The sequence below is a fragment of the Falco cherrug genome, chromosome 3, assembly GCF_023634085.1.
Source record: "Falco cherrug isolate bFalChe1 chromosome 3, bFalChe1.pri, whole genome shotgun sequence".
NCBI classification, from domain to species: Eukaryota; Metazoa; Chordata; class Aves; order Falconiformes; family Falconidae; genus Falco; species Falco cherrug.
The window spans coordinates 111,744,821-111,769,016 of NC_073699.1; the positions used below are offsets into that span (position 1 = coordinate 111,744,821).

Here is a 24,196-nt window from a genome sequence, read left to right on the forward strand (position 1 = left end):
AAGGGAGAATGGGATTGCTGCATCCATGTTTGCTTCTAGCTTAAGTTTGGGATCAGCTCGTTTGCTAGCTGATGAGACCTGTAGGGGAGAAAAAAGAATAATAATGCCAATGAACTCATGAGACCATAGAGCAAATTAATCCAATCTGATGAAGTCTAATGACGTCGTAAAATGCGACCTGAGCAGGCATGAGATTTCTGTTAAATGTTGTTACTTGGACATTTGGAATCTCATCTCCTTTGACATGCTCTGGAGGTTTTGGGCTACTCCAGAGCTTTAGTCCAAGCCAGGAACTTGACAGCCATCAGTCTCCAAATGAAATCAGTATAGCCAAAGGATCCAGAGCCCTGGGAACAAGCTTCCAAGTAGCAGTGATCATTGGGAACCCTGCCTGTTTCACTCTTCATAAATCAAAGTTTTTCCAGGGTAGGACTTTTTTCATCTTAAATTCCTCTTTGGTAAGGTCACCAAGTACTGTAGAAGGTACAGCTTGAATCCGGTGATGCTTTCCACTATAGGACTGTGCATTTCGACTGAAGCATAAGGGCTGTGGGACTTGGCCCTTGATTTATGGCTTGCAGTGTTTCAGCTTCACTCAGGTTTTTGGATTTGTATCCAGCACATGTGCACTTACACAGAAATAGATAACAGGAGACATCTCATCAGCCAGGGCAGAGATGAAATAGATTTCTCAAAAGTAAGGAATGTTGCTTTTGAAAAATCTATTCATTCTGTGAAGTTTCCAAATCGGCACAGAAATATAAATGCTTTTTTTGTTTTTGCTTTGTTTTTTTTTTTTAATGAACTGCCAAGATCTGAGCTAGTACTAGTTACGCTCTGCTACTGTTTATCAAGAGTATTTGAAGAATAAAAAGGAAGGAGCTCCACTTTGGGTACTGGTGGTGTACAAGTACAACAGGGTGTAATGCTGCTGAAGAAGTTCCTTTGGTTCCTGTAATGAGCTTGGTGGAAATAAAAAGTAATACACAGCAGCTTTTAGGCTTTGTGGTGGGACATAGTACCTGGCAAGTGAAGCAGTGGATTACGTGCTGCTTTAGGTGCTGGTGGTAAACGTGACTAAATGCTGCAGAGGGAAGTCTGAGTAGTATTTCATCGTAGGTAGGAAGAGCATGGATCAGCCTTGAATTCACAGTACCATTGTTGAAGTGGAAAACGACTTTGGTAAAACCCATTTTGTGCCAAGCTTAGATAGCCTGTTGTTAGTGATGTAGCTTCCAGGAATTCTTTTTCCTCCAGACAGTCAGTTTTAGGGGAGTGGAAAGAATGCCAAGTCAGAGCTTAACAGGGAGAAAGTAGAAGTCGCTTTGCCAGTGTGCCGAGTTGAAAACAGTGGGCACAGCAAGGCAGTTCAGGTTAAAGTGTCACCTCTGTCTTGCCCAGCTGTATCTTGATTTGAAAGGTGGGTGCATTCCGCAGGTTTGCAAAGATAATAAGAATTTGCAGTTGTGTGCTACAAATAAGATGTTTGATCTCAATGAAGTGTTTTTTTTTTTTTGTCTTCCTGAGCCAGAGCTGATAAAAGGATTGTTGGTGCTTGGAGCATGAGGAGATGTGAGGGGAGCTGCCCTGTAGCTGAGCCTTCTGTGGGTATGAAGGGCCCGGGCAGACCTAAGCTCACCCGTGCGGGCTGAATGGGCAGGCCTGCAGCAGCAACACCACTTATGGAGCAGAGGGAGAGGCTGGCCTTCAGCTCATGGCCTCTTGATACCTGCGGCTGAAAATGCTTTTGTTTCCAAGTATAATATGATTAAAATAAACTTAGTGTGCTGGGCTCCTATGCCTTGTTACACCAATCAAATTCTCTTTATTTTTGCCAGGATAGCTTTGTACCTGCACGAGCATTTTTTATCCAAAGATATTAAAACTTTGGGTTTGGCTGTTTTCGATTTTTCCTTTAGCTGTAGAAATTTCAATGTGCCCTTTCGAAATTTTTTTTTTCTGTGGAATCCTTACGCAGTGTTCCTCTGGGAACTTGCTTTTACACAGAGAATCTGCTTTGTAAACAGGTCGTGGATTTTCCTTGCAGGAGAAAGGAAGGCAAGAAGCAAGAGAGAAACATGATTCATAGCTTGTGTTTACTCTTTGGTGGAGCTAACTGTGCTTCATAATATGCGGTCATGGGACAATAAGCACTGCCCGTTCCCTCGGTATTTGGGGAGGATTGCTGTTTGTTACTAGCTGCTAGCTTACATCTTCGAAGGTCACAAGTGGGCAGAGGGCCAGGAGCGTGCTTTGACTGCTGCGGCACCGGCAGGGTCACTGCCAGCCTCTCAAAGGTGAACACGGAGCAGGACGATGTAGAAAGCTGCTTTCTCTGAATCCCATCTACCATCGTCTTCCCTAGACTTTTTCTAGATCCTGCCCCTGTAGGTACAGAGTTCACTTGAACTGGAAGTGTTAAGCATTTAGTCAGCTTCTGTCTGATGTCTGTAAGTGTGTCTTGGCCTTGCTGTGGATGGGAGAGCTCTTCTGCTTGTGCTACTCCTTGTTTCTTCTTGGGAGAGTTGCTTTTTGGTTTATTTAACAGCTTGGCCTCATCTGCAGTGTCTGAACAGCCACAGAAGCCACATCATCCATGGCACCTGCATCTGCAGTGCTCTCGGAAGGCGCCTTCCTTTTCTGTTGGCATCTGTTGAAACTACACAAGAGTTTTCTTCTCCTTTCCCCCTCCGGACACTCGTTTCTGTTACCAAACCTCCTCTGCTTTTTGCATGCCAAGCGCAATAAATATTGCTAAGGTCTGCCAGCCGAACTATGCAAATGGAGTTGTGCATATGGGGTGTGCTGAGGGCTGAAGACAAAAATTTCCAATTATTTGAAGGAGTCTGCACAACCTGAACCCTTCCTGGGGATGCGATCCAGCTGCTGGGGTGTATGTTCACCTGCCAGCTTTCACAGGCTTTGGAAGCTGCAGGAAGGGGGGGAAATGGTGGCTGATGTGACCCGCGCTCCAGCCTCCTACAAAACGGAGATGGTTTGTGCTGTGTTGAGCTGTGTGATGGTTCCTTGGTGCTGCCTGGAGCAGAGCTCTCCCCTCCTGCATCCCAAAGCCCTTGAGTGAGTGGCGCCAGAAAATGAGTAAAAGTAGAAACGAGCGTTTTGGAGTTGTGAAGACACAGTGTTTGCCGTAGGGAGTGTGAGGAAGGGGCCGGGACGATGCTCGTGATGCTTAATGGAGTCAGGCAGGAGCCCTTTGTGCTGAAGTGAAACTCTTCAAAAACACCCCTAAAGCACCTTTATTTTAGGACCCTCCCCGCTCTGAAGCTGCAAAGCACATCTCCGGAGGTGGCATTAAAACCGGAGGGGTGAGGGGCAGCTGGTGCTGGCTCATTACGGCTAATTGCAGATGGTGTGCAGCTGCGGTGGGGGACAGGGGCTGCAGCCTGAGACCAGCGCTGCGCCTCTGGCCCTACAAAGACTTGCTGGAGATGGGGAACAAGAAAAAGCCACCCCAAACCTCTGAGACCACCACCACCACACTCCCCCACGGCTTTCGTGAGTATTAATTACTTAAATAGTCGTTAGGAGTGGGCTGGGGCTGTGTTGTGGCCAAGCTCCCTGAGGGGAGCTGGGTTTGGAGTCAGGCTGCAGCAGCTGCTCAGTTTGTTGATAATTTTCTTTTTCTCTCTGAAGCTCTTAAGATTTAGCAGTTGGCTGCTCAGATGTCACTGTTGGGTAAATGTATTTTAAGAAAAAAATGCAAAACTGCATGTATGCATAAATATTTACTTCAGAAAATCAGCCGTGAAGCTCCATGCTGTTTCCTACCCCTTCCACCAGCGATTCCTGGAACACAAATCCTTCAGGCTGCCTTTGAACATTTGGTTTTGTTTGCAGAGATTCCTTTGGGTTTATGATTCATTTCATTGTGGGGGTTCGGCTTTTCCCTGTGCACCAGCTCCGGTGAAAGGTGTCAGAGCCTGACCGCATGGGGGGTGGCCCCCCAGTTTCTGGGGTGTGGAGCCTGGGGGGCTGGCAGGAGGGCACGGGGGCCTCGCGCAGAAGGTTGGGGTGATTCTTGTCAAAGTCACAGCCTGTCGCACTCCCAGCTCCGTCTTTCGCACAGAGTCCTGGATCCTGGAAGGAAATCCAGGGGGATGGCATCAGGCAAGGGGTACGAGGGGCAGGGGGTGTCTGTCAGGCGTAAGCAGCCCCCGCGTTGAAGTGGGGGGGTCTCGGGTAGGCGCCCCTTTCCCCTGGGGCATGGAGCCACCTGGCTGTGAACCACGCGTGGCCCTGGAAGGACCATTTAATTGACTTTATCTGACCATGTATGTGTAGATCTTTGCTTTGATCACGGGGAAGTGCTTTGTCTCTATCCGCTCGCCGTGAAACAGCAGCGTTTGTTCTGGGAAGACCAGGATGGCAGGGCCAGGTCCCTGTCCAAAGTGGGACGGTCACCTCGGTACCTGCCCCTTCCACAACAGCAAGCCCCCTCCTCTGGGAGGTCTGCAAGCTCTAAACTTCACCGTTGTCCTAGCAAATAAAATGTTTGCCCTATTCCTGGCACTTTTCCCCTCATTTCTACCCCTTCCCAGCAAGCAATTTTCAACTCAGGATGGTCTAGAGGACATCTCTGATCGAGTGAGCCCCCGAGAGCGTGGGTGGTCGTGCCTGCCTGCGCGCTGTGACCCACCGTCTCTTACCGCAGGTGATCCGGCTTCCCTGGCTGAAGCAGGTGTACGTGACGTCTGGGGCTGCGGCGAGGGCAGGGCAGTGGCAGGTAGCAGCAGTCGTGGGCATGGCAGCACCTGGGAGCCCAAGGTTGTGTCAGGGCAGGACGGGCAGCAGTGGGGATGATGCTGCGGTGGGGACCAGCCCCCGGGAGAAACGCCTTGGGTTTGTGTCCAGGTTAGGTCAAGCCTTGTTCTCCTCAGCACTGCCTGCGCTGTAGGAGCGAGGGAGGGTGACGCGTGCCTTTCTGGCATCGTCAGCGCAGCTCTAATTGCTTTGCTGTTGCTCTGCTGCAGCGGCTTTGCGGAGCACTGGTGGGTGCTGCAGTGAGTCGGGGTGGCGGTGGGACCCCGGTGCGTCCCTGCCTAGCACTGCAAAGGCAGAAGAAGCACCGATGCACGCCGTTCCCATCAGCTACTGCTACTAAGCAACTTTTAAAGAGTTTTAAGGACGAGCAATGGGTTTTGTGTTGCTATCTTGGCTCCCAGGAGAGGGGCAAGCATTCCCCTTGCTGTACGCAGGGAGAGGGAGGCGAGGAGGGCTGGGGGTACCCACTCTGCCTTCACCAGGTCCCAGCTCACCCGTCGGTTGCATCCAGCAGCTGTTTGGATCCTCCCAAGCTGCAGCAGCAGCCGTAACCGATGTAGGACAGCACCAATTTCCCTGTCTTGTGCCTGAGCATTGAACCAAACTGAATCCAGCAGGGACCAGCCCTGCGACTGGAGATGAAGTGTGGGTTAGGAGCACCGAGAAAAACAATCTCTCATCCCACCCCTCCACAGCAAAAATGAACATTTTCACCCCAATTTTATGGATAGGAACTGTGAGCACCAGGCATTCTGCATCACCTTGTCTGGCGAGGTGGGAGCTGGTGGGGGGGGTACTCGGCAGAGGAGCAGCAAGAAGAGCTTTGTGTCTGGCAGTGGCAGCTCCGGTGTTTGGGGGAGCCCAGGGTGCTGCTGGTCACCCCCTTTATGGCCACCATCTCCCTGCTCGGCGAGGCCCCTCCTGTGGAGAGCCCAAAGTGGGCAAATACTGGCCATCCTCACCGTGTGGGTCCCGCTGTGTGTGTGAGCCTCTTGCTGCTGCTGGAGGTCCTGGCTGGGGGATGCTCTGTTCTTGGGGAGCCCTTTGCAGGGGAGGATTTGGTGAAGTGGGGTCGGGTCTGTGCACTGGGTATGTTAGCATCCCAGTGCTTCCCTGAGCAAAACAGGAGAACCCGTGGGAGAAGGAGAACTACTTTGTTCCTGGGTGACTATTAGTTTGTTGGGGTCTTGGTTAGAAAATGCCGTTCTGTATCTTACCATCACCATCGTGACTTACCTGGGCAGGGAGAAAACACAGCCAGTGCACAGCAGCCTCCGCGTCTTGACTTAGCAAGGCGGGTGAGATGCAGCATCATGAGCAGAGGAAGGTCCCGGTGTCCTCCCGAATGGGTGGTGGCTGAAGACAGGGCTGAGCAAAGGCCCCGTACGCCGGTTTTCTGGTTAACAGGAGCTTGTCAGTGCCTACATGCCCCTTGCGTGTGGGGTGCCCCATCGCTCTCCTCACGTGTGCTGGACACTGCAGTCTTGCTTTCAAAGAGAGAGCAGGTGATGCTCACGGACCATTGCCTGAGGTGTCTGCTTCACCTTTATGTAGAAACAAAATAAGGCAAGCAGCAGGGTAAGCAAAAAAAAAAAATAATGCAAGTGGTGTATGATGGAAGGGTGAAAAAAGATTGATGGTTGTGTCGTTTGCTCAGAGAGAATCTCTAATTAGATAGGTGGCGCCGAACAATCATTTCAGCAGTTTTCTTCTGGCAGATATTGCAGATGTGTAGTGCTTTGCAGGGAACCCCGGCACGGGCAGGCACAAAGTCAGGGCAAGGAAATCCCCCCGTCACTGATAGGGAACCTGAGGCAGGTAACAAGGATGTGACTTGCGAGGAAATCTGAGAGATGGTGAGAAAAGGGAACTCGAGGCAGGGCTTCAGCAAAACCTCTTCCCCCCTCTGGTATGTGCCATTTGCCTCATCAGCCCTCCAGGCTGATGTAAGACCCCTGGGATGGAGGCAAGTCCATTAGATGGAGCAGGACTTGTCGTAATTCAAGATTTTCTGAGTCCGCAGCCAGTTTTTATCCCTGGGGAATAATGTATATTTTTGTGCATCAAATTGGCTGAGCTCCCAGGTTAAAAACTCTTGCCCCAACTCCTCTGCCTGCGACAGGTTTGCAGTAGCCCTTCTCCAAATATGAAATAAACGTCCTCCCCAAGCCAAACGCCTCCTGGGAAGACGTGGACTTTGGGTTTTATTTGCAGCATGCAAAATGCAACTTTTGCAGCCCAATTTACCGCAGCGTAGCGAGTGGGTGCAGTAGCTGAGCCGACACATCGGCACTTGGAGCTCCACATGAATGGGTTTGTACAGCCAGATGTCCGAGCAGAAAAATACACAGATTGTTAAAATTCACCCAGACTTTAGAGGGAGAGGGTGTTTCAGCTCACCCTGGCCTGCAATCTGCGTGATCACCCCCTTCCCATCTCGGCAAGGGTTTGAGCCTTGATTTATGCCTTCAAGCAGCAGCCGTTGGGTGAAGGGCTGCACCTTCTTCCTTGTCCCCCCCTAGGACTACACGCTGCTGCACGCGGAGGGTGGCAGAGCTTGATGCCAGGGTTACAGCCCAGGGCAGGGAGCATTGCTGATTTAAAGGGTATTTCCCAGTGCCATTGATTTCAGCTTTGGGGTAAGCCAGGGTGGGAATTACAGCTGCTGATGCCCAGGGCATCATTCCCCCCACCCAGGGAAACAGCATTTTGTTGCTGTTTCTGTGGCTGTATTTCATTGCTGAGCCCCACGGGGGTGTGCAGTGCTGACTCCCAGGGGGTCAGTGCAGCTGGATTGCTCTGCAGCGCAGAAAACCTGTACCCTGGGGATGCTACAGCGTGAGGGGGGAAGCAGCCACCGCCTGAACTGCCTTTTCCTAGGGGATGCGTTTGGGGTTGCTGCAAAATTGGGCCAAAACATTCTTTTCTGGTGAGAAATATGTTTTGCTCCGCGCTGGGCGTGAGGCAAACTCCCGGCCACCCTGTTGCAGCAAAGGTTGTCAGTGCCCAGCCCTCCCGTGGCATCACGCCTGCCCACCGCCCTTTGCACCAGCTTTGATTTGTCTGTCTCAGAGCAACTGGAAATTTTCAGACCCCCAAAGCTCGGGGTTAAGCCAGGGGGGCAGCCGCATGTCGGTGGGAGATGCGTCACCTCTTGGGTGTCATTTTTTTTTCTGGGTATTTCAGGGGGAGACCCAGCTGAGAGGTTAGCTTCTCCCCGCTGCCTGCAAGGGTGGTTGCTGGGCTCAGCTGAGGCATGTCACACTGAGGACCGATGTTTTGCGCTCTCTGCTTTTATTTTGGAGCAACAGAAGAGAATCTGCAGTGAAGCAAAAAGCAGAGGGAGCTGACAGGCTGCACGGGGAGCTCGAGCCAAGGGGAAATGAGTGTCGGCGGAGAGGCTCGCGTTGGCTTCCATCTCGCCCTTTGCAGTGATGTGTCACAGGTGTCCACCCCTCCCTTGTTTTTCAGTGCTGAAACTTCGCATCTGTGCTGCTCTCCCCCCTCGCATCCAGTGTATAATGATGCAACTTCACAAGAGGGTTGTTGTCCTGATGTCAAAGCCAAAAAGCCCCGAGGAGGAGACCCGCCAGGGCTGGGAAATGCTCCCAGCGCCCTGCTGGCCCTTTGCTTATCAGCCTGGAGGTGGTTTTGCAGAGCCTTTTTCCTTCAACACCTCCCGGCACGTCCCCGGCACTTGCTACGACGCCGGAGCAGCCCCCGGCCGCGCATCTGGCAGAGCCAGGCTGCTCGCTCGCATCTGCACGCTCCTCTCTGGCACCAGGTCCCGGACCCTGCAGGGACCCGAGAGGAAGCATGCCTGAGACCTTCTTTTCAGGAAGATCCCTGGGGTGCTGCCCCAAAAATAGGTACCACAAAGGAGAGGGATGTTTTGGAAAGAGGCGTCGTGACCCATGAGGGTGGGGACTCACTGCAGGTGGGGATTCCTGCCTGGGGCGCCGAGAGGGGCTGGATCGGTCCCAGGCGGCACCGCCGTGCCACCAGCTTGGCGTAGCAGCAGGCGCGGAGCAGGCAGCACCTGCGGCGAGGAGGAGAGCCTGGCCTCATCTGAAACATGCCACTGGCTGCTCCTAACCAACCTGAGACAGGCTCTGCAAGCAGAGCCACCTCTTGCCTCCTCCCGCTCTAAATCACTGAGAGGCTGCTCTTCCCAGTCCGTTCCATGCCAACCCTCTCCTCTGCTTCCCCGTGCAACCCCTGCCCAGCTCCGAGAGCCCTTGTGCACCCTGGCACATCCCACCCCTCCCCGCTGGTGCCATCCCACTGACCCCAGGTGCCTGTCACTGGGCAGGAGCTGGGGGTGACCACTGCCTCACTTTCCCCTTTTCCCAAAACTTGTTCCCTTCCTCTTGCTGCCCATCGCCTGCTCTGCGTTTTGCAAAGCTCCAGAGGATGCTGCTGAGGTTGCTCACAAGCCCTAGGGTCACCCCAGGGCCAGCGTTAGCCATCCCAGGGCCAGCATTAACCCTCTGGAGCAGCGCTGCCTGTACCGGTCCATGGAAGCCTTTGCTGTGCCACTCCTGCCCCATCCCGAGTAGCAACCGTGGGCGGTCAGGTTTCCTACGGTGCTTCCCTCCAGTCCTGGTGCGCGTGGGAACTTTCCACGAGCTGTGAACACACCTAGAGCGACCAGAAAAATGTGATTTTTTGCAAGTTATACTCAGAAATGAAGCCTGGGGAACCAGCGGGGAGAAGAGGGCTTGGTTGCAAGTCTCCCCGTGGAGCGCACAGGGGTTTGGGATGCTCCCCACATCGTCTCCCCTCCGTGGGTCTGGGAACGGCTGCACTTACTGCAGGCGAACAGCACTGCCAGCGCCAGCAGGACCTTCATCTTCCTCTCACCTGCGTCTGGGAGGAGGAACAGGAGCCTGACTCAGCCCAGCAGCGTGGCCTGTCAACAGGTGCTGCCGTGTGAGCCTCGTCTCTCCAAAATCAGGTCAAATTGTCCCGAAATTTGGAGGGAGGAAGGCAGCTGTGCCCCCTTGCATCTCTGTCTCTGCCCCTTGGCCAAAAGCAGATGCTTTCTGAAGCTGTCCCCCCACCTCCCGTCCCACCGCCCAGGGCATCACGCAGCAGCAGCAACTTCCCAGCTCAGTTTTGATCTGAGAGCAAGGCAGCGCGGCAGGCGCGGCGGCGGCGTGCCTGCTGCCTCCCCCCAGGGTCCCCCGTGGTGGGAGCTGCTCACCGGGGAATCGCTCCGGCTCCGCTTCCTCGCTCCCAGTCCGTCCTGCTGCCCTCCGTGTCCGGCCCCCCGGCTCTCAACTGGAAGCGCTGAAATGACTCGTCTGTCCCAAACCCACTGCGTGCTACGCCCCTTCCCTCGCCGGCCAACCCCCCCCCTCTCCTGGGGGCTGCAGCCCGGAGTGACGCAGGGGCCGAGATGGAGTTTTTGCAGAGTTCGGGGAAGATGATACTGAGTATTTACGGGGATTTCTCTCTCTGCCCAGCAGCAGCTCATGGAGGACTGGGGTGGTTTAAGCACTTTGTTTATTTTCACATGGATTAAATTTACAGCCACACTAACGAGGTCCGTGGAGGCAGGGACTTAGGGCGATCTGGATGCAGAAGGACATGGGGCGATCCGGATACAGAAGCTGTGCGTGTTCCAGCCCTGCATCCCAGCTCTGCCATCACCGGCACCAGAGCTTGGGGTAGAAGCAGTAGCGTTTGCTGTAGGTCCCAATGCTCCGCTTGAGGCAAAGCGCCAGGCTGCGGTCGCACTCGCAGGAGAGCTGGGCGCACCAGGAGCCCTCTCCTGCAGGCAGAGGGGAGCCCGAGGTCACCCCTGGCTTTGGGGGGGGGGTGACACCCCCTTTCTCCAGGGTTCTACTTACTGCAGGAGGGGCTGCCGCTGCGCCAGCTGTAGTGGTAGCCCTGCATCTTGGCGTTGCATCGGTAGCTCTGGAGGCTGTTGTAGCAGGTATCGTGCAGCTGGCAACATCTGCAGGGGAGCTCGAGGCACTGAGGGTTGGGGGTTTTCCTCCTGCTACCCCGCCCCCCTCCCCAGATTTGAAACAACGCAAGGCTGTGTTCAGGCAGGGAGATTTTGATGTGGGTACATACCTGTCTGTGGCGTCCTTGGGTTGCCCTCTGCCCCCCAAGCCGCAGTAGCAGCCGTAGGAGGAGTAGTGCAGCAAGGCGTTTTTCCCTGTCGTCTTTGTGATCATCTTGTGCAGCTCCCAGAGGCTCCCGTGAGCTGGGGACAAACCTGGGGGGGTGTGGGGGGGTGGAAATTGGTGGGGTTGATGCTGCCACCCAGCTCCCCAGCAGCATCTCCATCCCTCTGGCCCCCAGACTGGTGCTAGGTGAGTGAGGTCTTAGAAGCAAGTAGATGCAACTGAGAGGAAGCTTACTCCCAGCTCGGTGCAGGAGAGCTTTTGTGTTTGGGAGAGGTGGTGATGGGGAAAGACTAAGAAATCACCAGCCTGGTCCCAATTTCCATCGATATAACTGCATGGAGAGCTGTGGGACAGGTGCGGGTGAGGACACTTACCCCAAGCAAACAGCACAGTGAAGGTGAGGAGAGACTTCATCTTTTTGACAGTCCTGGGAAAGGAAACCAAACCGTTTCCCCGTTCTGTCAACCACTTTCTTGTTTGCTTCCCTCCTTGTCCAGGGCAGAGATGCTCCCCAGCTCTGAGGATTAGGGCAGATGAGCAGGGTGAGGATGTCCCCGTCGCCGTTGCTTTGGCCCAAAGCGCTGCTGTGTCGGGGATGGGAAACAGAGGGTTGGAAAAAAGCAAAATGAAGGGAAAGGAAGAAAAGTTGGAGGAAGGATCAGCCCTAGAGAGGGCTGCACCCCGCCGCTCTGCCTCTGGGCTGGCACCTCAGGGAGCCTCTCCTTTGCTCCTGCTTCCCCAGCACAGACCTCACTCCCTGCGCCCACCACGGCTTTTGTTAAAGTAAGAAAGAGAGGAGAAGCCTTTGTCCATTCCCACTTACCTCAGGAAAGCGGCCGCTTGCTTGCAGGGCCCTGCAGCCAGCAGGGCTTTCCTTATATAGTGTTTGCTCCCCACTGTCGATGCTTGGCTCCCCCAAATCTTGCTGACTGGGCTTTTCCGCAGAGGAGAAGGTGCCATCCTTCCCCTTTACAGGAATACAAGAAATCCCCCTCAGCACCCCAGCGCCATACCCCACGCACGGGAGGGCTGAGCCAGCAAAGCAGCATCATTTCCAGCTCAAGGAGGAAGCCAACACTCTCTGCTGCCTGCAGAGATGCCCGAGGACCTTTCCCCTGCCCTCCCCAGCACCACGGCGCTGTATCGGGGTGGGGGTGGGGAATAATAGCCCTGATTCAGCTTTTGAATCCTAGCAGCTGTGAATGAAGCAGGTGTGGGGTTTTCAAGGGGTTGTACGGTTTGGGAGCTGCTCCTCTGCCACGCTGCAAAGGTGATTCAGGGTGAGTTACCAATTCTTTAAGAGAAGTATATGAGCAGCAATAAAAGCATCTCTAAACGCGCAGTTCCCAGAAACACGGGGTTACGCAGATAGCGGATGATTAAACGCTCGCCCAGCGTGAGAGGAGAATGAAACAAAATAGGTACTTTTGGATGAGTGAATGCAACTTCTCTTTATTTCCCTCTGTATTATTTTTTCATCTCCTTGTTGAAGCCCCTGTGCAGAACTCATCCCTTACGGAGAAATCAGCCACCAACTTCACTGCCTTCCTAAATTAGCATCTGCCTTGGGATGGCCAAGGCTTTGACATCTTCTCTCCTCTGCAGATCACTGTTCTTTAGCCTTGATTTTGGCTAGCTTATTTACGTCAGTGTCACAGGAGGGTCTCAGATCCCCTCCCACATTTTCCCACTTCCAGTATTCCTGTAAAAACACCTTTTGGTCCTATCTCACCTCGCCCTTAGTGCACCATTTTTTAAGCTCCAGGAGCGAGTTCAGCTAGCGTTGCTGAGAAAAGCCAAAAAAACTGACTGCCATCAGGGCTCGCTGCTGTGGAATTGTTTTGTTAACAAACCCCAGGGAGCTTTATTTGGTGGCATTTATTTGTCCCCATTGCTTGATGCAAAGAGCTTCTCCATAGCTGGGGACCCGGAGCAGCAATACTGCCCCAAGCGGGATAGATTTGGTGATAGATCTGTGAATTCCATCTGCTGCTGGATCTTCAGCTTTTCCAGGCAGCTGACGGGACCATGGAAATATTGGGGTATCAGGCAGATGGTGTGACTAAGCTGTGCGATGCAAAAGTGCTCGCCGGACCCAGCAGCCCAGACGCCACCATCGCAGTGTCTCAGTGGCTCTTTCAGAAAAACACCACAGAGAATCATTTTGAAAACCTTTTATTATCTGTGGGAAATTAAATCAAGAGAGAAAAGAGAAGAGGAAGGGACATAAAAAATGGAAGCCGCCGTGTCTTTATGGGAAGTGGGGGATCTCCATCCGTAACGCGGACACCCTTCCTCACCCTGAGCATCACCTTGCGGGGAGCCTTGCTGGCTTCGGCTGTTCAGCCCCCATGTCAGGCTTTTCTTGCCACAGCAATGGGGAAAGCCAGTCAAAATCTGCAACTTTGTGTGCAGGTTTCCCCTCCTCAGCACTGGAGCTTACTTCCTCGGCATTTCAGCTTGAAATAGAAGCGGTAGGATTTATTGTAGGAATGCAAAGTGCTCGCGAAGCACGAAGTCACCGCCTTGTCACATAGACAGGTCTCTCTCTTGCACCAGCTCTGCTCATCACCTGTGGAGGGAAAACACGGTGCTCTGCAGTGGCTTTTCTGGCTTGCATCGGCGATGGAGTCCCCTCGGGGCACCCTGATGCCTGGAGCAGCCCGGGGGAAGCACAGGAGGAAGCGTGCCCGGTGCTTGCCCTCTCCAACCTGCTCACGTCCCTTGCAATGCCCATTTATTTATCGTACGCTGCCTCCTCCCATGCGCACCCACCCGGGTATCAGGCTGGTTCCATCCCTGGGGGATGCCCTCCTGTGTGCCCTGCTCTGGGGCTTGGGTGTCATGGGGAGCAGCGCTGGTTGCCCACCTCCGTGGGACCCCCTGCCTGTCGGTACTCACTGCAAACAATGTCTCCATCAGCAATGTCGAAGTGGTAGGGGGTTATCAGGGGTCTGCACTTGCCCTCTCTCAGCTTCCTGTAGCAGCAGTCGTGAGCGCGGCAGCACCTGTGAGGGGCACCACATCAAACTGCTGCCCCCAACCCCCCCTCCCCATGATAAAGGAAGGTCCAGCATCAAATCTAAGGTGCCCGGGAGGAGGGGGATGACAAGGCAGCAGCAAGACGTGGCTGGGGAACGGTGCAAAGCCCCATCAGAGCACAGCAGCACCAGCAGACTGCCAGCGAGGAGCTTTGGACGGATCCCTGCGCACCCCGCAGCCGGGCAGCGATGCTCTTCCAGGTACTCACTGATCGGTGGCGTCCACTGGGGTCCCTCTGCCCCCGATGCCGCAGAAACACCCGTACCAGCTGTAGGAGAGCAGGGCGCTTTTCCCCGTGGCCGACTTGATCATCCGCTCCAGCTCCAAAACGCTGCCGTGAGCTGGCAGCAGCCCTGCGGAGGGGCAGAGGGTCGGGCTCGCGCCGGTGCCCAGCGAGGGGGCAGGCAGAGTTACCCATGAGGAATTAAAGGCTGGTGTGGGCTGGAAATACATGCTTTCGGGCATGTGAACCATGGGAAGCCCCCCCAAAACCCCCTCAGGATTATGTCTGGTTTCTGCAGCTCCCTGATCCCATCTGGCAGAAGGTATTCCTGCTCTCTGTACAGGCTGTGCCATGCCTGCATCCTGCAGCTGGCAATGCCACATGGCCAGGATCGGCCGTGGGCTTGGCACAGGCAGGAAAGCAGGTGACAGCAGGCTCCAGAGCCCCTTAAAATAAATATGGATGTCGGCATCCCAAAGCCTCACCGTCACAAGTATCTCCAGGACCACAGCAGTGCTACACGAAGCATTAAACTGCAAAATTTAAACAAAAACCTGAATCGTGCACAAAGTCTCTGGGTTTGTACACCTCTTTTGCCATGCAGATGAGATCCCAGCCTGGCCTGGTGAAACCAGGGCACTTACCACAAGCCAAGAGCATGGCAAAGAGGAGATTCTTCATCCTCAGTCTGGCCCTGGAGGAGGAAACAACAGCAGGTGATGAGCAGCACCTCAGGGGCAGGACAGACGCTGCCCTCAAGCCCCTGCCAAGGGCATGGGGCTGGTCGGGTGCACCCTGGCAGCACTGCACGGTGATGTTACTGTCCCCATGGATGTATGTCATCCTGAAGGTATCACCGTGCCCAAGTACACACAGCTGACTCCTGATGGAACCTCTTGACTCTGGTTTTGGGATGCAGCACTTGGCAGGGATGTGTACTGGGACACAGCGGTTCTCCTGCCTGGGGCTGATGGAGAAACTCACCGCCTGCAGCCTCCCGCCGCCGCCCCACGTGCTGTCTGATGAAATAACAGCAATAAAATCCCCCCTCTCCTTACCCCGCCTGAACCTCGCAGCTCCAAGGCTGCTGGCTCGGCGGGTTTGCTTTATATAGATGGTGAGGTCCACCCCCTCCTCTATCTGCACTGACGGCGCTATTCATCGCAGAGCAGGTCTCGCTGAGTGGCCCCTCGGTGAAGAGCAGGTTTCCATCCTTTCCCTCTGCCAGAAACAAGAGTTTCCCCATAGTGGTGTGCCATCAGCGCAGCTGGCATGATGCTCCCTCTGCCATCTCACTTCTGCCATCTCCATCTCGGGCCAATGCAGCTCCCGGATGAGGCCAGACAAAGTCTTGGCCATGGTTTTACAAACTGAGGGATTTAGTGGCTGGAGAGTCAGGACAAAAGCGATTTACGCCCAGGAGGTGCAGAGCTGGCACCACAGAGGATGTTGCATCCTTGCTCCAGCTGCAGAGGTGGCTCTTTGGCCTCAGTGTCGTCTCAAGCGGGCACTTGGTTTCGCTAACTCACACCCTGCATCCTCAGAGATGGGTTCTCTTGGGTCTTTCCCTTGCAATTGCCCCCCCCCAATCCATGTCTGCATCCAAATCCAGCCACACGGAATCGCAAAGGGAGGTGAAGGGATTCCGGTCCTGCCCTCAGGGCACAGGAGACTCCAGGAGTGTGTGGGCAAGGGGTCCGCGAAATTAAATCAGCAGCAGCAAAGGCTGGAAACGCCATGGAAACCCAACTCGGAATGCTTTTTGAATACAGTATTTAATCACCATAACTGAGACACAATACAAAGACACATGGGAGGCAGAAAACTGGAGGAGATAAGAAACAAAAGCTGCTATCTTCCCTGTGAAACCACGAGGCAAACACACACACAAATGGAGGGTATCAGGCACGTATGCAGGGCTCCACCCGCTGCAATTAACCACCCTTCTAGGGAAGGGAATGTGGGGTGGAGGGGTGGGATTGTAAGAAAATGGCTTGGGGTCTGTATCCAAGAAGAAAATACCTTGTGGAATTTCTTGAGAGCCACCAAAGCTGCTCACTGGAAGCGACGTCGCCTCCCGGCTGTCCTCCAATGCTGGCAGAGATGTCCATCCAGGGGCTTTTCTTCCCTCCAACCTTGTATTTCCTGCTGCCAAGTGGAATAAAAAGCCATCCAAGCTTGATAAGGAAAGGCTGAGGAGCAGCAGCTTACCTGCCTCCCCACTCAGGCGTACCGAGTGGCTTACCCACTCTCCATCTGCACAAGAAACCATCTCAAAATGCTGCGATGCAAACCGATGGGCATCACTCCGACACCCAAACCCTCTGCTTTCCCCACCTGACTTTGAAAACCATGGCATTTGAGTATCCCTTTCCCACCTCACCCACAAAAAACTTCCATTGCGGAAGATTTTCCCTGTTGTGTTCTGTGCTGCTCATGCTCACACGCTTTGGCCTTGCAGGTCCTTGCCCTTCAGGGCAGGTTTGCTGCTGTGTTGTGCCCGATGGTGAAAGATGGACCTGATCGCTTGGGGTTTTGCCGTAGAGTTTGGCTAAACCTGTATAAAAGGCACCGTCCGGGGGCCTAAACAGAGACCAGAGGGCTGGGATCGAGCAGGTTGGGGATCCACAGGTGGCTTTAACCAAATCCCCTTGTTTTAAACCCTCCCTCTCTACAGAGTTCTCAGGAGAGTGAGCACCCCAAGTTAAACCCTCTCTTCACAGAGCCACAAACCCTAGGGCTTAAAAACCACCCGTGGAAGTTACTATCCCATTGGAAACATGAAACTTTTCAGCCTTTCTATGGAGCAAACAAAGAGGGGTATCAACATCTGTGTGTTCAGGGACTTATTGAAATGTAAATACACCTGGTGCTTTGATCTGCAAAACGTTTGTGTCTTCTGTGTGGTGTTGCTCAACATCCTCTGGATGGGATGAGCTGATATGTGACTATTTTCTTACCTTTTCAGCGCACAGGTATGCCTTGATCTTCCCCCACCTGCAGGGTGGAGATCCCCGGGGTTGAGGGTAGATAAAGTTATTTATTGCTCGTTTCTTGCTGCCTTTGATGGGCATCTGTTGGTGGGAGAAGCATCTGGTTAACTAGAAGCGGGTTTAAATAGGGATTAATGGGGAAGAGATGGAAATGTCAGCGTTATGTGGGGTGTTCCCACAATGAAAACTGACTCAGGGATCATTTATAGCCTGGGGGATCAGAAGGACTCCCCCCTCCCTGTCAGCAGACACCAGGGTGCCAAGCGTCCAGGCACAAAGCAAACTGCAAAATCCCCCAGGGAGTTGTTTTAGGTCCCTGGATGATCTTGTGCATGAAGTGTAATGTTTTAAAGGTGTTCTCATCAAACACCTGATAAGTTCGGTGTTTATTTGTCTGGTCTTATTCAGCAATCGTTCAGGTGAAGCTGTTCAATCACAGTATCTTGAAACTCATGCCACAGGGGGGTTAGAACCAAGTCCCGTTGCTCTCATTCTGCTGCCTTTGCTCAGGACAGGGTGTAACACCATATTTTTAAACTTTCAGGGTTAAGAAAAAAAAAAAAAAAGGTTTTCTGTATTCAAGTGGGGTGACAACTGCAGTTTTGCTTTGGGTGGGATGGGGGAAAGAGAGCTCTTGCAGGAGGGATGGGGACAGCCTCAGCATCACACTCACCTACAGGGTTTGGAGCAGTTGTGTGGGAGACAGCCCTGCTGCTACACCCCTGCTCACCCCCCCATCTCCCTTGTGCCCCCCAGGACGAAGCCTCCAGCCCCACACAAGATGCTGGGGCTGTCCCCCGCCACCTTCAAGGCCCAGCACTGCAGACTGTTTCTCCACAGAGCCCACACGTGGACACCGCAGTCGTCCCCTGGTCCAGGTATATCCCTCCCATCTGTGCCAGCACATTGTGGCCATCCCAGGCCTGGTTATATCCCTGGGCCCATGCTGGGACACCAGGCCTGTCCCCAGGCCCAGTTATAGCCCCCAGGCCCACGCTGGGACACCAGGGCTGTCCCCAGGCCCAGTTACATCCCCTGGGCCCACACTGGGACACCCACACCGGAGTGTCACGGCCGCCCCTGGGCCCATCCCACAGGCCGCTGCTGTGCCGGGGCAGCTAGGCCGTGTAGCCCACCGCAGCCGCACTGGGCTCAAGGAGCCCAGGGCGCGGGGACCCGAACGGACCCCGGCGCCGCCATCCTTCGGGCCGCGACGTGGCCCCTGGAGGACCGCGCGCGGCGGCGCTCCGGCCAGTTCGTCTCTGTGGTGGCGGGGCGGGGTCTACCGCGCGACCGGAAGTGGAGCGATCGCCATGGCAACGCGGCTGTGTTTGCCGGCGGGCGCGGGCGGCCCGGGGCGGCAGGTGAGGGGTGACAGGGTCGGGCTGGGCCCGAGACCGGCTGAGGGACTGGGTTGTGGGGCTGGGGGGTGGCTGTGGGGCCGAGGGGCCGTGCAGTTGGGTTATAGGGCCGGGGCCTGGCCGCAGAGTTGGGTTATAGGGCCGGGGCTTGGCTAGAGGGGCCGTGCAGTTGGGTTATAGGGCCGGGGCCTGGCCGTGGGGCTGTGGAGTTGGGTTATAGGGCCAGGGCCTGGGTGAGGGGCTATGCAGTTGGGTTATAGGGCCAGGGCCTGGCTGCAGAGTTGGGTTATAGGGCCGGGGCCTGGCTAGAGGGGCCGTGCAGTTGGGTTATAGGGCCGGGGCCTGGCCGTGGGGCTGTGGAGTTGGGTTATAGGGCCAGGGCCTGGGTGAGGGGCTATGCAGTTGGGTTATAGGGCCAGGGCCTGGCTGCAGAGTTGGGTTATAGGGCCGGGGCCTGGCCGCAGAGTTGGGTTATAGGGCCGGGGCCTGGTCGTGGGGCTGTGGCGTTGGGTTATAGGGCTGGGGCCTGGCCACGGAGTTGGGTTATAGGGCCGGGGCCTGGCTGTAGGACTAGGCTTAGCTGTGGGGCTGGGGCCAGGCTGTGGCACTGAGGGCTCTTCCGTGCGGCAGGCTAAGGGCCTGGGGTGCCTGCCCTCCCAGGCCCTGGGGTCACCATGTTTGGGGGCACTTGTGGGCACAGCCCTCCATGACTGGAGTTCCCCATCCCAATTGAGGCACCCAAATGTAAAGCACACCATATTTAAAACAACTCCTCATAGTTAACCTCTAATATATACTGTGCTGAAGCAGAGCAGGCCCTTGCTCAGGAGGGTCTCACCATGGCTTTGGACAGGTTGTTTGCTTTGAGTTTTTTGTTTGAACTGGTGGTGTAACTGGTGATACCTGGTAAGTGCTCTGATGCACTTGGGAGTTCCTCTTCAGAGGCTGCCGAACTACAGCTTGTTGCCTTGGTGTTTATTTGTTAGAGGCAGTAAACGAAAGGCACACACCTTCTCCTTCCCACAAGCTCCTAGGTAACTCTGATGAGTCACTTGGGCAGCGTGTCCCTGTCCGGAGCTCTGCTGGAGGCTTACAGAGGGACAGATCTCTCCCTCCAAGCAGCTCTGTACTGGAGCGGGTCAGGGCACGCCTGTGTGCTGGGACTGGGCCTTGGCTTTGCTTGGTGTTGGCTTGCTGAGCCTTTCCATTTCATGGAAGCGGAGGAGAAATCTAGTGTTAACACATTACTGGCAAAAGGTTGTGGAACAACAGCAGTGGCTGTTCCCTTCTGTTCGTTTGTTTGTTTTGGGGTGATGAACAGGAGGTGAGTCCAACTTTATCATTACTAGAGAATGCCAGGGGCTCAAAGTTGATGTTTTCTTTTTCCTCCTTGATAAATCCTGCTATGCAAACCACAGAAAAAGAAGAGGTGCATGACCCTGTTGCGCTTCTAAAAAATGTTGTTGTAAGGTTGTGGCCCAGTTGTTTGGGCTGTTGGACTCCTTTGTCCTGGTAAAGCACAGGTGGTCTGAGCGCAGCTTAAATTGGGGAACACACAGCAGAACATGACTTCATCTTTAACAGGGGGTTAGTATCAATCTCTGTTAAGCAGCTTTTGGTCACAGGAGAAGTCAGAATGGGTTTCTCTGTATTGAATCAGACTTACTCAATTTCAAAGGTCTTCAGAGCTTTTTAAAAAGTGAAGTGTAGTGAATCTTACTCAAAAGTCTGCAACAGGAACTTGATCTGTCACTGCAGGAACAGCAAAAAGGCCAGATCTGTGCTTTGAAGTCTACTCATCTCCCATTTTCACTGAGTGTCTAGCTTCAGAATAAAATGCTTCTGTTCTTTCCATCAAAAACTTTAAGTTGGGAAGGGCATAACTTCCTGACGCTCTGGGTCAACTTTAAACAATCCCTGACAAAGCCAGCACCTATAAATACACGTATCCCGCCGTCTCTGACTCAGCTGTTACTGAACCGTAGAATTGCTGCCTGCCTGCATGGTGATACACCAGATTTATTGCTATTATTAGCTGACATGCAGCACAGAAGTGGGAGCTGTAGGGAGATTAAGCTCTCTAGAAACTTTCTGGCTGATTCCTGTAACTTTTCCCTCTGCTACCCCATCCACAGGTGCCTTGAGAAGCAATGGCCACAGCAGCTCTCCTGAACTTAGCACCATCTCACTTCTACTTCCCTTCAAGCACGGCAGCTGTTTTCTTGTGGACAAACACCATAGACATGCATGTCACCAGGCCAAAATCTGCCAAGGGACGCACGAGGTCAAGCTTCAATTACTCTCAGAGCGTGGAAGCCTGTCCTTGCCGAGTGCCATCTTCCCCGCCACCAGCAGCTCCTCATGAGGTGGTTAACAGCCAGAGAGCATCGTTCACAAAACCAGCATTCCCATCTGGCCATGTGTCTCCTGAGGAAATCCCAGAGCTCCTGCAGCAAATACCTTTGAGGAGCTCCTCTTCCCTGAACAAGTACAGGGTGCTCCCCTCTATCGGCTGGAAAGGTGAAGGGAGTGGCACTGTGGATGCAGTGGCTGAACAGACCAACCAGCTGAAAGTGAACAGGGAGCTGGAGGACACTCCGAAAATCAAAACTCTTTCTGGGGAAGAAGGATCTGCCAGCACATTGCCAGAAAGCGATGTCCCCGCTGAAGAGAGCTCACAGGTGCAGTGTCCCCCCAAGAAACTGGGAATGCAACTGAGGCAGGAGAGCCCTTCGATGTTGACTGTAAATTTGGAGGAGCCTCCGAAAGAAGAGTCGCACTTGCTGCTCGCTATTCGATCTCCCTCTGGTCAGAGATTTGAACATCATTTCAAGCCCACTGACAGTCTCCAGACGGTCCTTGCTGTGGCAGAACAGAAGATGTCAGCCAAATACAAACGCTGCAGTGTTGAAACGATGGAGGTGCCTCGAAGGAGTTTCCCTGACCTTACGAGGTCCCTCCATGAATGTGGGATTCTCCACAAGTCCGTGCTGTGCATCTGCCAGAAAGAGCAGCACGATGCAGGTCTTTAGGTGCACAGAGACGCCGCTGTGGGTCTTTCTGCTGAGTGGGATGCATTACTTCTTTTGAAAAACAGCCTGGTATTTTCTGGGCCTACTTCATCTTGCCACCTTCCAAAAATTCCCCTTGAAGCACACTTGTGTAAACATGTTGAAACAATATTTCGAGTGTATATACCTGCTACATAAGTAGCATCTTGTTTCATGTGTGCCATCACAAATTGCGTCCTGAGCACCACCAACCTTTGGCCTTCTGGGTTTCTTGAAAGTGCTGATGATGTTCTTTGAAGACTGAAGTTTCTGAGACCTCTCCCCATGTCCTTTTCTATTATGGTGGGAAGGTGCCACTTCCCAGAGTGGATCTGCGTGCAGAGGCACTTATTTGGGAAGGTAAAAACAAAACTGTGTTATTCTGGAGCACCATCTTCACCCTAACCATCTTCTTGAGTGTGACCGAAAAGGAGATCAAACCCCAAACCCATCTGGAAATAACAGTGATTACACATTAACGGATTAATGTGAAGTATTAAATTGCCAGACCGATGGTAATACACCTGTGAGGGCTCAGCTCTTTCTGGATAACCTCAGTGCAGCTTTTAAGAGTGACTACATCACCTTTTTAAGAACAGCTAGTCATTATTTTGGCTGTATTGGTGAGCAGCAGGATTTTCTACTTAGTTTTCCTTCTCTCATTCAACTCATGCTCCATAAGTAAGAATAGATGGATAGTTAAGATGGGATGTTACGTAATACTTCCATTTAACACCTTTACACTGAAATGAGTGAGTCCAAGCAAGCAAGGGGCTGCTTTGAGAAATTTTAAATAAAAATACATTAATTGGATTTGACTGAGGAATTGGCTTATGCAGTAGACTGTGTTTTACTATGCTACCATCAAAAAAGGCTGATAGGGTAACCTGGCAGGTTTAGATAAACACAGTGCTAAAAAAAATACCTAAGTTTCTAATGGAAATACACATGGTTCAAAGGCAGTATTTCAATCTACTAAAAAAAACGGATAGCTTGCTACACAGATAAGCTAGCTGTAATATCCGGAGGTAAACCTGACTTTTTTTTTTTTTAACCTCAGCGTAACTGGAGCAGCAGTAGAAAGCTGATGCTGGGGTTGACCAGGAGTATAGTGGCTCATTCTAAAGCCAAGTGTTTGGGGTCCAGTGGCTTTATGAAAATGGTACCTGATGGAACAGCATTGCCTGCTACTGTGGGTGATGGTAACTGCGCTGTGGCAATCCCCATGTTCAGGGAGATCAGGATATCCGAACATGTGGGGGCTTGTAATCAAACCTCAGTGGGGAGCAAAGCATTTCATGTTTCGAGAGCAGGAACCATTTTCTGTGTTTCATTTGGCGTTAGGTGGTTAATTCCCTTATTATGATTTTGTGTATACTGTATTCCTTCTCCATTTCAGAGTGTCTTCATACTGTGTGGTAGTGTAATCAATAAAACCTTTCAGGCTGAAACCTGAACTTGGAATGGTTTATGTGAACAGGAGGTTTAGCCATCGCATATTCTCTTAAACAAGAAATGCCGTTAACTTGATGGCAAATACCTCAGGGACCGTCCAAATCAGACTTTGGGACGGTCAGCTGCCATTCACACCACCTTGCAAGTGCCTTCCCAGAGTTTTTCTCTCTGTCCTCTATTAAATACAAGATTGCAGCATGAAAGAAGCACTTTGGATCAGTGACTGCCTACTGCTAACAACAGAGACAGGGCAAACCACCACGCAGGCTTGAGAGCGTACAGGGCTGATGTTCTTCCACTTCTGCTCTTGGTTAAAACAACTTGGATCACAGTGGACAGCACTTCTTGTGCTAGGGGATATTCCTCCTGAATATCTCCATCTAAGATGAAGCTGAATGAGTTTGGTCCTCTAACCAACTTACCCCAGGCTACAGCATCTCCCAAGAGGTGCATTTTAATTATTCCCTTTTCTAAAAACCCCATCAGGCAAGTGCAGAGCAGGGAAAACACCTCTCTTCTCCCTGCATTGTCCTTCCCATCCCTTCCAAAGTCATCTGGGCATGCAGGGGATGATGCCAACTCTGCCAACTCCAGCACAAGAAGGAAAAGAAGAGTATTTATGTCACCTCATTTATTGTGTGGTATCATTTAAAGAGCCTCCTCCTGGGAAGTTTTTAAAAATTTCAGCATTAAATCAGATGAAGTTCAGTCTGTCACAGGATGCTTTGAGAAGGTCATAAATAGAAAAAAACACCAGGACTCCCAGCTGGGAACGTCCTTACCTAAGGCTTTTAAACAACAACAAAGTATTCAAGCAAGAAATTAGCCAAGGCATTGTTCAGTATGTGTTCTTTATTCCAATTAAAAGTACATTAGAAACAGCACACAGGACCAGCAGCAGCTTTCATGACAATTCAACCCAATACTCTGCTGTCACGAGGTCATTCAACTGTACTATTAAAGTAGGTGATTGAAACAAGTCTTCCACTCGACACGCAAGCACTCACTCACCTGCCACTTTAAATAGGTTTCCAACAGAATAAAAATAGATACACCCCAGAATACAAAAAGTTTAATTTTAACAGTTGTTTTTTTTTTTTTTTCACTAAAGCCTTTATACAAATTGATAAAAGGGTGCACAATTTCCTAA

The 24,196-nt window shown here is 52.7% G+C and overlaps 4 protein-coding genes across 10 annotated transcripts; 1 reads left to right on the forward strand and 3 right to left on the reverse strand.

Annotated features, from left to right (window-relative positions):
- The first annotated feature begins 886 nt into the window (after positions 1-886).
- Positions 887-24,149, forward strand: UBXN10 (UBX domain protein 10). 2 transcript variants are annotated; one of them, XM_055706292.1, is made up of 3 exons: positions 887-3,516; positions 17,937-18,058; positions 20,677-24,149. In XM_055706292.1, the coding sequence occupies exon 3, from the start codon at positions 20,692-20,694 to the stop codon at positions 21,571-21,573; it is 882 nt and encodes a 293-aa protein (XP_055562267.1). In that variant the 5' UTR covers positions 887-3,516; positions 17,937-18,058; positions 20,677-20,691; the 3' UTR covers positions 21,574-24,149. The 2 variants fall into 2 exon arrangements, with proteins under 2 accessions (XP_055562267.1, XP_055562268.1); XM_055706293.1 differs by lacking the exons at positions 887-3,516; positions 17,937-18,058 and adding an exon at positions 18,457-18,544.
- Positions 8,060-10,129, reverse strand: LOC114017210 (basic phospholipase A2 A-like). 4 transcript variants are annotated; one of them, XM_027812289.2, is made up of 5 exons: positions 9,989-10,129; positions 9,595-9,651; positions 9,294-9,423; positions 8,715-8,821; positions 8,060-8,576 (listed from the first exon to the last, which is right to left on the reverse strand). In XM_027812289.2, the coding sequence occupies exons 2-5, from the start codon at positions 9,632-9,634 to the stop codon at positions 8,452-8,454; spliced, it is 402 nt and encodes a 133-aa protein (XP_027668090.2). In that variant the 5' UTR covers positions 9,635-9,651; positions 9,989-10,129; the 3' UTR covers positions 8,060-8,451. The 4 variants fall into 4 exon arrangements, with proteins under 4 accessions (XP_027668090.2, XP_055562273.1, XP_055562272.1 ...); XM_055706298.1 differs by having other exon boundaries at positions 9,595-9,694; positions 9,989-10,123; XM_055706297.1 differs by having other exon boundaries at positions 9,595-10,123.
- Positions 10,273-11,897, reverse strand: LOC102053427 (basic phospholipase A2 Cdr-13-like). Of its 3 annotated transcripts, none has more exons than XM_055706295.1 (5): positions 11,746-11,897; positions 11,297-11,503; positions 10,867-11,011; positions 10,638-10,755; positions 10,273-10,558 (listed from the first exon to the last, which is right to left on the reverse strand). In XM_055706295.1, exons 1-5 carry the CDS (start codon positions 11,880-11,882, stop codon positions 10,434-10,436), a joined length of 732 nt encoding a protein of 243 aa, XP_055562270.1. In that variant the 5' UTR covers positions 11,883-11,897; the 3' UTR covers positions 10,273-10,433. The 3 variants fall into 3 exon arrangements, with proteins under 3 accessions (XP_055562270.1, XP_055562269.1, XP_055562271.1); XM_055706294.1 differs by having other exon boundaries at positions 11,297-11,506; XM_055706296.1 differs by lacking the exon at positions 11,746-11,897 and having other exon boundaries at positions 10,638-10,744; positions 11,297-11,505.
- LOC102050704 (phospholipase A2, membrane associated) lies at positions 12,837-14,417 on the reverse strand. Its single transcript, XM_005443982.2, has 3 exons — positions 14,173-14,417; positions 13,824-13,930; positions 12,837-13,494 (listed from the first exon to the last, which is right to left on the reverse strand). Exons 1-3 carry the CDS (start codon positions 14,415-14,417, stop codon positions 13,349-13,351), a joined length of 498 nt encoding a protein of 165 aa, XP_005444039.2. The 3' UTR covers positions 12,837-13,348.
- Positions 24,150-24,196: the final 47 nt, after the last annotated feature.

Bases quoted from the DNA above. Each gene is read 5' to 3' on its own strand.
- LOC114017210 (XM_027812289.2), bottom strand. From the start codon at position 9,634: ATGAAGGTCCTGCTGGCGCTGGCAGTGCTGTTCGCCTGCA. The intron at 8,822-9,293 runs GTACAGGCAGCG...TCCTCGCCGCAG, and splicing joins GCAAAGGCTTCCATGGACCG to GTGCTGCCTGCTCCGCGCCT. The intron at 8,577-8,714 runs GTGAGTCCCCAC...GGGTCCCTGCAG, and splicing joins GGCAGGAATCCCCACCTGCA to GGTCCGGGACCTGGTGCCAG.
- LOC102053427 (XM_055706294.1), bottom strand. From the start codon at position 11,882: ATGGCACCTTCTCCTCTGCGGAAAAGCCCAGTCAGCAAGATTTGGGGG. The intron at 11,507-11,745 runs GTAAGTGGGAAT...TCCCCGACACAG, and splicing joins CAAGCGGCCGCTTTCCTGAG to CAGCGCTTTGGGCCAAAGCA. The intron at 11,012-11,296 runs GTAAGTGTCCTC...ACACCCCCCCAG, and splicing joins CACTGTGCTGTTTGCTTGGG to GTTTGTCCCCAGCTCACGGG.
- LOC102050704 (XM_005443982.2), bottom strand. From the start codon at position 14,417: ATGTATTTCCAGCCCACACCAGCCTTTAATTCCTCATGGGTAACTCTG. The intron at 13,931-14,172 runs GTGAGTACCTGG...TGCCCCTCACAG, and splicing joins CCAGTGGACGCCACCGATCA to GTGCTGCCGCGCTCACGACT. The intron at 13,495-13,823 runs GTGAGTACCGAC...TTCCCTCCACAG, and splicing joins TGATGGAGACATTGTTTGCA to GTGATGAGCAGAGCTGGTGC.
- UBXN10 (XM_055706292.1), top strand. From the start codon at position 20,692: ATGGCCACAGCAGCTCTCCTGAACTTAGCACCATCTCACTTCTACTTC.